The 13,030-nt window shown below is 40.9% G+C and overlaps 1 protein-coding gene across 1 annotated transcript; it reads left to right on the forward strand.

Annotated features, from left to right (window-relative positions):
• Positions 1-1,448: 1,448 nt before the first annotated feature.
• On the forward strand, positions 1,449-3,091 carry LOC130712521 (uncharacterized). The gene is made up of 2 exons (XM_057562355.1): positions 1,449-2,876; positions 3,059-3,091. The coding sequence occupies exons 1-2, from the start codon at positions 1,449-1,451 to the stop codon at positions 3,089-3,091; spliced, it is 1,461 nt and encodes a 486-aa protein (XP_057418338.1).
• Positions 3,092-13,030: the final 9,939 nt, after the last annotated feature.

Consider the following 13,030-nt stretch of genomic DNA (forward strand, 5'->3'; position numbering starts at 1 on the left):
TGACAATGACCTGATTGTTGTAAGAATCAGAGTTAACAATTACATGACGAAGAAAGTGTTCTTAGATCAGGGATCTTCGGCGGACATCATTTATGGTGATGCCTTTGATCGCTTGGGCTAAAGGAGTCAGATTTGAAACCATATAAAGGAACCCTGGTGGGATTCACAGGGGATCGTGTCAATGTGCGAGGATACGTGGAAATACCAACAGCCTTTGGTGAAGGGGAATTTGTCAAGAAATTTCAAGTCAAATACCTAGTATTGGCGTGTAGAGCTAATTACAATGTACTTTTGGGGCGGGACACTCTTAACAAGTTATGCGCTGTGATTTCAACCGCTCATTTAACTATTAAGTACCCAGCCTGCAACGGGAAGATTGGCGTCCTTCGCGTGGATCAGAATGCGGCGAGAGAATGTTACCTAAGAAGTGTGGCGCTCTACAGGCGAAAGGCCGCCAAGGAAAGCCTCCGTATCACATAAATTTTTCCACAAGAAGGGTTTACTTTGGACCCAAGGGATGATGCTGACGATTTCCGCCCACAACCTTTGGAAGAAACTAAATCAACGCAAGTCAAGGATAAGGTTTTAAAAATCGGCAGCAGTTTGACAAAAGAACAGGAGGAAAGGTTGATCACCCTTTTGGGCGATAATCTAGATCTATTTGCTTGGACAATTAATGATGTACCAGGGATTGACCCCAATGTGATCACTCATAAACTGGCTATACGGCCAGGAGCGAAACCAGTCATCCAGACAAGGCGAAGGATGAGTGATGAAAAAAACAAGGCGGTGCAAGTAGAAACCGAAAAGTTAATCAAGGCCCAATTCATTCGCGAAGTGCAGTACCCAACCTGGCTCGCCAACGTAGTGATGGTCAAGAAAAATAATGGGAAGTGGAGAATGTGTACGGATTACACAAGCCTGAACAAAGTGTGTCCAAAAGATTCATACCCTCTTCCCAATGTTGATAAATTGGTGGATGGGGCTTCCGGAAATGAACTTTTAAGTCTCATGGATGCATATTCTGGGTATAATCAAATCATGATGCATCCTTCAGACGAGGAAAGTACGACGTTCATGACTAATCAGGCGAATTATTGTTACAAAACTATGCCTTTTGGTTTAAAGAATGCGGGAGCTACTTACCAACGCCTCATGGATAAAAATTTTGCGACCCAAGTGGGAAGGAACATGGATGTATATGTAGATGATATGATTGTCAAATCCGCCAAGTCCAGTGACCATGGCGATGATCTTAAGGAAGCATTTGCTCAGATAAGAAAATACCGTATGAGGTTAAATCCCGAGAAATGTTCGTTTGGGATTCAAGGGGGAAAAATTCTGGGGTTCATGATAACATCAAGAGGGATAGAAGTAAATCCAGATAAAGGCAAGGCGAGATGAAAAGTCCAACAAATGTCAAGGAAGTACAACGGTTAACAGCACGAATGGCTGCCTTAGCACGTTTCTTGCCAATGGCAGGCAACAAAGCAGCTCCGTTCTTCACTTGTTTGAAGAAGAATTCAACGTTTCAATGGACTAAGGCGTGTGAACAAGCTTTTACTGAATTGAAAAAATCATTAGCAACATTACCAGTACTATCCAAACCCACGCCAGGCATTCCTTTGATGCTCTACTTGGCAGTTACAGATAGGGCGGTCAGTACGGTATTGCTTCAAGAAGAGGGAAAAAAGCAGAAGGTTATCTATTTTGTAAGTCATACTCTGCAAGGTGCTGAATTGCGATACCAAAAAATCGAGAAGGCGGATTTGGCAATTCTAAAAACGGCGAGACGCCTCAGGCCATACTTCCAAAGTTTCCAAATCAAAGTTAAAACTGACGTTCCCTTAAGACAAGTACTCCAGAAACCTGATCTGTCAGGGCGATTGGTCAGTTGGTCAGTCAAGTTGTCTGAATATGATATACAGTATGAGCCAAGGGGGCAAGTTACGATCCAAAGCTTGGTTGATTTCGTGGCGGAATTAACACCCACGGAAGGCGAGAAAACTCAGGGAGAGTGGGTCATGTCTGTTGATGGATCCTCCAATGATACGGGAAGTGGGGCAGGAATAACTATTGAAAGCCCGGACAAGATGGTCATCGAGCAATCTCTGAAATTCGAGTTTAAGGCGAGCAACAACCAATCAGAATACGAGGCATTGATCGCTGGTTTAAGGCTCGCCATTGAATTAGGCGTTCAGAAATTGTTCATCAAAGGCGACTCACAACTGGTTGTTAAACAGGTAAAAGGAGAGTATCAGGTGAAGGACCCACAACTTTCCAAATACTTGGAAGTGGTGCACAGGCTAATGATGGAAATAGAGAAGATCAAGATAGAACATATTCCAAGAAGTCAAAATGAAAGGGCGGATGTGCTAGCAAAATTGGCCAGTACGGGGCGATTGGGCAATTGTCAAACAGTCATCCAGGAAACCCTTCCTCGCCCCAGTATTGACTTGGTGGAAGTTAAGTTAAAGGCGGTAAAAGCGGTAATGGAAGGCGAGCCTTCGTGGATGGAATCAATCAAAACTTTTCTCCAAAACCCTCCAAAGGATGATGATTTGAACACAAAAGAAAAGTTTAGGGAGGCTAGTTTTTACACGATGGTAGGCGATGAGTTATATCAGCGGGGAATTATGTCTCCTATGCTCAAATGTGTTGACGTGAGAGATGCTCAGGGAATCATGGCCGAAGTTCATGAAGGAGTATGTTCTAGTCATATAGGAGGGCGATCATTGGCAGTAAAAGTATTGAGAGCAGGATTTTACTGGCCAACAATGAAGAAGGGCTGCCTGAAATACGTCAAGAAGTGTGAAAAGTGTCAAGTTTTCTCCGACTTACACAAAGCCTCACCTGAAGAGTTGTCAACCATGATGGCACCTTGGCCGTTTGCTATGTGGGGGACTGATATTTTAGGACCATTCCCAGTAGCAAAGGCACAAATGAAGTATATAATTGTGGTGGTTGATTACTTTACCAAGTGGATAGAGGCGGAAGCAGTGGCGACTATTACGGCCGCTAAAGTCAAGAACTTTCTATGGCGACGAATTGTGTGTAGGTTTGGGGTCCCCATGGCCTTGGTAATGGATAATGGGACTCAATTCACAAGCAATGTAACCAGAGAATTTTGTGCGGATTTGGGAATTGAAATGCGATTTGCATCAGTAGAGCACCCTCAGACAAACGGGCAGGCAGAATCAGCCAACAAGGTCATTTTGAAGGGCTTAAAGAAAAAACTAGATCAGGCGAAAGGTCTCTGGGCGGAGGAGCTGCCAGGCGTCCTATGGGCATACAACACGACCGAACAGACTAGCACGAAGGAAACCCCATATCGTCTAACTTATGGAACTGATGCCATGCACCCAGTGGAAATTGAAAACCAAAGTTGGCGAGTGGCTCGGTTTAATGAGGACGACAATGGGGAGAATTTGATAGCAAACTTAATCATGCTGCCTGAGGAATAACGGGAGGCACACTTAAGGAATGAGGCGGGAAAGGGGAAGATTGCAAGGAAGTTCGCAACAAAGGTGGTCCCAAGAACCATGAGGGTAGGAGACTTAGTGCTTCGAAAGAAGACTATACCTGACAAGCATAACAAACTCTCGCCCAATTGGGACGGGCCTTACAGGATAATTGGCGATGTTGGAGGTGGAGCCTATAAATTGGAACAACTTAATGGTCAGAAGATTCCACGAACATGGAACGCCTCACATTTGAAGCAGTACTTTAGTTAAGTGGAACAACAAGAATGAATGAAGCCGCACTCTTTTTCCCTTTCTTAGGAAAGGTTTTTAATGAGGCGGCATATGTAAAAATGAAGGGACAATAGTTCCCATGTTTTGAAAAGCAATGAAAAAATCATTCCAAGAGATTGTTCAGTTTTTATTCATATTATAAATTTATGCGGCATAAGTCGTATCAAGGTATAAAATACCGCGAGTAATCCTTTCGGAATAAGAAAGTATCGCCACTGAGTATTAAAAGCCTTGGCAATTCTAGTGGCCACTAGAAACCAAGCCTCGTTGAAAAAACGGCTAAGGTACATAAACCTAAACGTTGATAAAGCTCAGTAAATAACAACTTCAAATTAAAGTAACAACATAATTAAACTGAAATGAACTTCATTAAAGATAGAAAAGGGCATGGCCCATACATGCTTCAAAATGGCAAAAAGGGGCGAAGCCTAAAACAAGGCTTGGCCCATAAACAAAATAAACAACAAACAAGATCAGGCCAGGTTTTCATTGTTGGCGTTGTTGTCTTGGCTTGCAGTAGCTTTGGGGTCCTTTTCCTCTTCATCCCCATTCTTGTTCTCGCCATGACCATCTTCACCATTCTCTTCCTCAGATTCACTCTCAGAGTTGAATTGGGGAAGGAGGTCAATGTCAACATCATCATCGCCGACTACCTGCCCATCCTTAATCTCCTTCAAAAACCCGATACGGGAAAGGTCAAAGCCAGGTTCGACAACATTGATTTGCTCTTTAGCTTTGAGAAAGCCTTGAGCAAATTGAATGGATGCACGCCCGAGAATGGAAGCCTTCAGGCGTTCATACTTCTCTTCCATCTTCCGACACTTAGCATGAGCAGCAGTATGTTTGACATTAATGGCTTCCTTCAAAGACTTAGTTTTTTGCGTCAGAAGTCGCCAAGTCCTCAGTTAACTTAGCACATTTTTCCTCGGACGACTTCAGGTGCTTGTTGGCGGTTTCGACATCGACCTTCGCTCGCTCATAGGCAGCCTTCCAATCAGCCGCCTTCTTTTCAAGACGATTCTTGGCCGAATGCATGTCCTTCACATAATGAGCCATGCCCGCCACAGTACTGGCGGCAGAAAGAGCATGATGAATGGCCATGGAAGCAATGTTGGGGGGACCTTGACCAGAAATGTCTTTGTGGAGCCTATTGTCAAAAGTTCGATTCATAAAATCCAAACCGTTGAAATGGGGATCAGACAAACTCACCAAGGTAGGGAGAGCCTCGCCTCCAACGGCTGAACTAGAGCCAGCATGGGCAAACGGTGTCAGCGGGCGGTTAATCAGCGCATTTGGATCTCCCCGGGGTGGCGGGACATTATCATGTCCCTTCTTTTTCTCTACCGGTTTACCTCTTGAGGCCAAACCGGATTGATTTAGAGTCGTCTGGTGCAAGGGTTTGTCACCAGCAGCTTTTTCAGTGGCGCCTGAAGTTTTCTGGCGCTTAGGGTCTCTGATGTTATCTGAGTCTGAGGTACCTTCCAGTTTTTTCTTCTACTCAGCATCAGCAGCTCTTTTTCTTGCCGCCTCAGCAGATTGGGCGAAATACGCTTTCATCTTCAAAGGGCTGGCATCAACCTTACCTTTACCCATCGTGGCTGCACAAGAAAGTATCATAGTTAAAAGTGATGAAGGAATGAGAGAGCAAGTTATGTGTAAAGATCATTTACTAAGCAAGTTATGTGCCAGTTTTTGACGCCTCAATCAACTAATGACCAGAGAATACCGGCAATGACCGAAGATAATCAGCAACCCCTCGCTCGGAATCGTCTAAGGCGTCATACGAAACAGAGATTTTTCGGCGAGGATTTTTTGTCCAGTAAAATGGGAAGAGAGGGCAATTGTTGGAATCCCGGAACAAGTTCTTTACTTCAGGCGACTCAACAACTTTAAAATACTTTTTCTGCCACACTTTGTAATGACTCTTAAGAACAGTAAACCGACTCATTTTCTTGCGGGCTAGGAGAGGAACCCACTTCACGGAAGTAGGTTTTTTAGTAACAGATTTATAGAAAATAAAAAACAAAGGGTAGATGGGCGTGAAGCTCAGATGATCACACAAGATTTCAAAGCAACGGATGAAGCCCCGGGTGTAACACCCCGATTTCAGTGGCGTCACTTTAGTAACCAAAAATAAACTTAATGCGGAAAAACGTGAATATTTTTTTTTTCGATAATAATATTAAAGACTAAAGAAATGAAACTCAACAATAAGAGGTAACAGGACTAATATACAATATAAATCACAGCCCCCCCGCTGTAAGTACCCAACCTTGTCACGAGTAACCTCCAGTGACGGAAAGTAAAAGAGAGTAACGCCCGTAGGCAATAAATACAGACCAAAGTAGAGGTGAAGTGTCCGCAACACAAACCTCAAAAACGAGAATAAGTTAGCCCAATCGGCCTGAAACAAGACCTCCTAAGTCCAACCAACTCTCTGTGATTCCCGTAAAGAAACCACACAAAAAGCTATAGGTGGGAAACTACCCTGTCCCCAAAGAAGTAAATGATGTTCAGAGCTAAGACTCTACTCCTACACTAATCCCATCTCGAGGAGCTCACACCAGCACTAAAACCTACATGCTAGCATGATCGTCGTCCGAATTCGAAATCCAGAACGACCTAGTCTATGTACACCATCCGTCCTCCTCTCGCTACCGCTACCGCGATGCGCTCCTGTTCCAGCATCTCAACCCTAGTTTCCCCCGAAGGGTGAACCGTCGTGAACCAGCCCGCCAAAGACATCTGACAAAGGGCGTTTGTCCGCCAAGACACACACAGAAGACGCGAGGGTCAACTCCAAAGAATTATGTAATTAATAGCACCGATAGATACAGATAATAGAATAGCCACTTAGGCTTATAGCTAGGGATAAGATCCTAGGGTTGCATATTCCGTAATGAATATAAAAGACAGTAATAACAAATAGCATGCATCAAATAGGATTATCAATTATCAATCATACTCAGCAACTAAGTCAGTATGCATGTTGCATGAAATGATATGACGGTTAACCCAGTTAACCAAATGCATTCCGGAAACGGATGGACATCAAACGGATCAGCCCTAACACCAGCCACGGTGGGACCATTTCGGCCCGCGTGCCTCTTACACCACACAAAGGTAGTCAGATCAGCAGTAAACCCGAAGGTCTGCCATTTCGGTCTGCTACAAGAGTCGTCTACAAACGCTCTTACACGGCATTCCGGGTCTTATGACCATTTTGGAAACCGACGAGGTCCAGAGTACGTCCTGTGTTAATACCTCATTAATGTTGCATGAATGCAGGATGATTAGTCAAACAACGTCTCCGAATCTCACTCCACACGTCGCCACGTGTTCTAGCTAAATTAAAGTCTCTAAAAGCTTACCCTAAGGTAACAATCGATTCTGCGACACATCTTCACAACAACACATAACTCATGTTGATCTCCAAATCATCCGACTCATCTCAATCCGATGGTCAAAACTGCTCAACTTGCAAGAGTATCAACATACTCTGAAACTATCAATTTCCCGGACTTATCCCCAGGATAGTCCAACAACACAGCTGCTCCAACAGCACAAGAGCATCAACATACTCAATACTTCTCAACTTCCTCAACACTTGGATCCGACGACACTTCTCGTTTTCCAAAAACTAAGATTTACATCCTAAGCTTCCTTTCGAGTTTGTTATCATTATTTGAAGATTTAGAGGTTGTTTAATGTCTTATGAGTTTTCTTTACAAAATAATATCCTTTTAGTCTTATCGCAAATCCTATAAGTTCTCGGGATCTCCTAATCCCCAAATGACAACAGAGAATGTCTCGATCCATAAAACACCATAACAAGGCCCGAATCTCATTCGTCCTATCAAACTTTCTCAAAACTCTCAAAATCAAATCGGCATGACCTGCCCGCTATTCTCACTACTCAGAATCACAAATTTCATTGCAAAAGCATAATTAACTCAGCACAACCAATCAACATGTCATATATCAACATATTAAGCAATAACCACGTAGCACTTAGCATATAAAGCATGCATCACACATCCTAAATTACCCAATTAGCACTTAGCATGTAATTCACTCTCAAAAGCATTCAGTAGATGAATCATCTACATTGTCAACCGAAGCCTCAGAAAACATTTTTCCAATCAAACACAAACAAGTGCATAAACAGTAAACAATGTCGAAAGCATCGACCCTAAGCATTATCTAGAGATTCAGTGAGAAGCCCTCACCTGTAGATTCTCCTGGATGATCTTCTAACACTTCTTCACAATCAAAGCCTTGCTCCTCTGGGAATTCCTCAAAATCACCTTTAGAGCAAAACCACAGAAATACTATCAGAATCTATCGGAAACTAAGCTATCAATGCTCACTAAGGTTACCCGAAGTAATACATACTCGGAGGTACGATAATCTAGCGCGAAAGGACAAGTTTTCGAAAAAGGAATTTTCCCCCTCCCCCCTTAGAGTGCTCAGCCATTTTGGTTAATTAGGTGGGTCGATTTTTCTTCGATCAAACTTGGTTCCTATGCTATCATTAGCCGTAACTAAGGGTATTCTAAACTCGGAAAAATTATCGGATCAAAAACTGTCGCAGGGGTATTTTGGTCAATATTTTTAGCTCAGAAATTCAAAACTGAAATTTCGAAAAACAAATTGGATGGGGACGTCACCAACGACGTTTATGACAACTAATCCTACTAGCACTAAGCTAAGGCGATAGTTTTCAGCCCAAAGGTTGCGACTTTGCTTAAAAATGGGTATTTGATGCTAAAATTGATTCCGACGGAATTTCGGCGACATAACGGAAAAACTAATCCGGCAGAAGTGCTCTTGGGCACGTAGGGAAGATGTTTAGAATCAAAAATGAGATATTCAGGATAGTTTTGCAAAAATCTCAAAACTATGAGCACAGAAATACCCAGAGAAAAGCTATGGAAAAGACGATCAGAGGTAAGGATTAGCGACTATACCTCGAAATCTTGAAGTAGCAACTGTTTAATAGATGATCAAGCAAGAAATGAAGAAAAGCTCTTCTTCCTCTTCCTTCAATGGAGCTCGCGGCCTTGGAGAGAAAATGGAGGAGTTTTGTGATTTTTCTCACCTTTCTTGCTATATATAGAGGTTGGCAAAACGCGGTAAAATGAAAGTTTCGCGAATCTGATTTTTCCGCCGTCATTCTCCGTGAATTCTAAGATATGTTTTGGCGAAAGAATTCCAAAACTAAAATGAGGTCTCCTTGCATTTTTGGTAACTAATGCAAAGTCGGGTGATTCTAGGGTTTTTGAAATACCAGGGTTTCGGTTTCGGCAAACTTCCGATGATTGGAATCGGACGTTCGTAGATCCTAGAGTTTCGCCTCGAAACGAATGTGATATATGGAAAAAGAGAAGTTCTAACATTTCTCTGAAGAGTTTTGGAATTAACTTCCATCGTGCCTATAAGTGAAAACTAGCTACTTACTAGGGTTTCTGACCTAGGTTTAAGCGTGTAACGATCGTGCTATACCTTTTATCGATTCGGATACAATCCTTAGACTTTTCCTGAACTTTCTCCTTCATAAATTTATTTCATTAAATAAACTCTTGTTCAGGTTTCCCTTCTCAATACATCAAACCTAATCGTAAATGGAAATCTCTTCCCCTTATTCTAAGCTTAAAATCTTGGGTCTTACACCGGGCATTGGGATGGAGTTGGCAAGGCGCCACATTCAAAAAAGATAAGAAATGACATATGAAAGGCGAAAAAGGAAGTTTAATGTTCAAATCAGTGAAAAAATAACCATAGACGTAAAAGAAGTCAGGCGACTCATCTGACGAGTCTTTTCACAAAAGAACATAGTCATCCTCGCCACAAGGAAGAACATTTAGCTGAAGGTCATCGTTACATGAGGTGGCGGGATTTACTTTCGTGAACCCTTGAGCGGATATTCGAAGCGAATTAATACTCCCAATACTACCCTAGATAGAGCGCCACAAACACTTATCTTCAACTAAATGTGCGTATGTTCGCCATTCAGGCGAGGATTAACCTTCATTGGAAGAAAAGACAGAATCAACAGAACCTGCTGGTCCGGAACCCTCGTGAATGGAAGGCGAGGAGTGAATTTCAATAACAGAGGGGGAAGAAATTTCCCTGTCCGTTGAAGGTGAAGAAAGCTCTTAGGAAGAAACGCTAACACTATTCAATGACATGCTGGGTAATTTCATGAAAGGTTAAAAGAAGAAGATGAACAGCGTCAAGAAAGAGAAAGAAAATAAAATGAGAAAAAAGGATGTAAAGAACTCACCGGAGGAAGGGATGAGAGATTGGGTAAGGAGAGCGTCGGCTAAAGGAGAACACCGTGCAATGACGACGGCCGGAGTAAGCGAGGATTCGCCGGAGTTCAAAGAGGAGAAAGTGAGAAAATTTCTGAAAGTAAAAAAGTGAAGAGAGGTAAAAGAGGTTTTATAGGGGAAAAGAGGAGAGAGAATGAGTGGGGCGAATAGCGAAGCGTCGTGGGATTTGAAATTTTGAATTTTGAAAATTTTAAAAAGGTGTGAAGTGAAAAGGTATCATAACATCCTAGGTTTCCACCAAACGAAGCAACTCCTCGAGACACAGAAATGGAAACTGCATTCATTGCAAATGATGACGAATCCCGAGAAACAAGGATTGCGTGTGTCAGTGGAAAAGACTTGATTGACGGTTGAGAAAACAAAACATAAAAAGTGGCGGCATATCAACAAACATAAAAAGTGGAGGCATATCAACAAACATATAAAGTGGCGGCATATCAACAAGTACGTAAAGCGGCGATATAACAACAAACGTGAAAGGGGCGATGTAGAATAACCAATACATTTACAAAGACTTCACCAAAAATCACCCAACGAGGGCAGGCGATGAAACAGCATACTGAAGACATTTCGACTCAATCTACCTGAGCCTCATGTCTTGGGGGCATGTGGACTGGGCGGGACATAAAGACCTCTATGCTCGCCGAAAACAAGCAATCAGCTGGACGAAGGAAGACATCGCGGGAATTGACGAAATACCGAGGATTCTCGCCCCCTTTAAGTGGTCTCGTAAGCCAGCTGGAAGATTCTCTTGGATTTGTCTTATGTGCATAGGGATTTGGGCCCTGGTTGTCAGGCCAAAATGTAGGAAAAGTCCATGTCATGACCATACCCCTCTATAAAAGGGAAGGTCATCACCTTGTACCAGGAACTTTATGACCATTAATGAGAATATTCCCTTTTATTACATCTTTGCTATTTTAGTGCTCTGCTAGGGTTTGCTTTTTGTACCTTTCTTACTTAAGCTTACCTTAAAACGCAACACGGCCCGTTTACATGGCAGAACCATCTTCCTAATCTTTGTTAAAGTTTCAATTTTTTCTTTGATTTTGAGTTGGGTTAGGTTAGTTTGTAAATTGGGGATTTGAGTTGGGTTGCTTTGACATACCTCTGTCTTGTTGGGTCGAATTTTGAGGGGGATATGAGATGATGGGGATTCCTTACTGTTATATTAAAGGAAAGTTTGTTGGTTCTGGAATTGAATAAGAAAACGAGCGTGACATGCCTCTGGGCAACTATTCCAATTATTTCAATTCCAATTTAATTTCTGTTTTCTGTTTGGTATCCTTTCTTTTGTTCTATGTATATTCTCTATGTAGGATTAGAATACTTGCCCTTTTAATGCACCATGTAGGAGGAAGGGACGAAGGAGAAGATGGTATAGGTTGGTGTTTTGCTTTCCACAATCTGCGGTGTTTTGCTCAATTTGGGGCTAGATGATTACTTAGGTTTTTTTTACATAAGCAGCTGATTACTTAGGATAGATTTGGGGCTGAATACATAAGATTAGGGAGTATTAGTGATTAGTTTAGGTTTTGTATTAAGATTTTATTAAGTATTTAGGCTTTAATTTATGACTTGGAATTAAAGAATTAAGTTTTGAAAAATTTCAATTAAAAAAATAATTTTAAATATGGTTCACTTTGGGGCTGAATTGTGATTATTAGATTAGGGATTTGATATTATTAGATTAAGTTTTTGTTTAGATTAGGGATTTTATTTAGATTATGATTTTATTAAGTTTTTTTCTAGTTAAATAATTGAGTTGGAATTAAAAATTAAATTTTTAATAATTTTTCGAATTAAAAAAATAAAAAAGCCATGTGGTATTGCTGACTATGACAAAGTTGAAGGCTGGCAACATTTGACCTTAATTGAATTTTTAAAAAAAATTCTAGGGACCCAATTTGATGTAAAAATGTTATTGGTCCTGGAACTGATTCCCTTTGTAATCTCAGGGGTCATTTGACCCTTTAAGCATATATAATAACAACATCTTCGAACTTCTTCTCAATTTGAAGAGACCAGTCAAAGTTAATGGGACTAATCAAACGAGGTTGCGACTTTCCTCTCTCCCCTAAATCTCTCTTCCATAAATCTCTCTTCATAGTATTAAAAATTAATCAAATCATCATATGTTGCAATTAAAATTATGCACGTAATTACCAAATATTCAAATCTAAGGGTCATAAATCATAACAAAACATCAACATAAGTTATAACAAACTTAAAACAAGAATAAATAAGACAATAGTCATCATCTTCACAGTTTCAATCCTCCTACATCATCAAACTTCATTTTTTTTCAAGTCCACCTTTAATCTTCTTTTGATCTCTCCATCTTTGATCAAAACAAAATAAAAAACCATAAAAAATATCTAATAAATCTATAAAAATACTAAATTAACATAAAAATATAAATATGTAAGAAATAAGTCCTAACTACATGAAAAAAAAAGACTATAATACCGAAATTAATTAAATAAAGTAAATGAAAAATAACTAAAAAAATAAAACTAAATCCCGGGTCATCATAATGTGTTTCATGAGCTGGAGAGGAAGGATAGGCAGGAGAGAATTCAAATCAAAGTTCTATCCAATATTTCTTTGCAATTTCTTTGGCACCTTTTTAATTTGAAGGGCTTCATACCCTTTACTTTGATTTACTTTGTAATAAATTTTTAAAATTTACAACTCAGTCATTAATTATTTAAGATAGCCCAAAGAATTTGGTAATAAGAGTATTCTCATGATCTCCAACATAACGATAATATTTAGGAAGCATATTGAGGAGAACCTGCAAGAAAACAACTAAATTGCTTTATTATTGTTTTTTAACAGTGAAAAAATTCTAATGAAGGGAAGCAGATTGGAACTACGATGAACGCTGGGTAGGAGCGACGGTGGCATCAGCCACGGTGGCGGCAGGCGACGGTGAGA

The sequence above is a fragment of the Lotus japonicus genome, chromosome 4, assembly GCF_012489685.1.
Source record: "Lotus japonicus ecotype B-129 chromosome 4, LjGifu_v1.2".
Classification (NCBI taxonomy): Eukaryota; Viridiplantae; Streptophyta; class Magnoliopsida; order Fabales; family Fabaceae; genus Lotus; species Lotus japonicus.

Bases quoted from the DNA above. Each gene is read 5' to 3' on its own strand.
- LOC130712521 (XM_057562355.1), top strand. From the start codon at position 1,449: ATGGCTGCCTTAGCACGTTTCTTGCCAATGGCAGGCAACAAAGCAGCT. The intron at 2,877-3,058 runs GCACCTTGGCCG...AATTGTGTGTAG, and splicing joins AAGAGTTGTCAACCATGATG to GTTTGGGGTCCCCATGGCCT.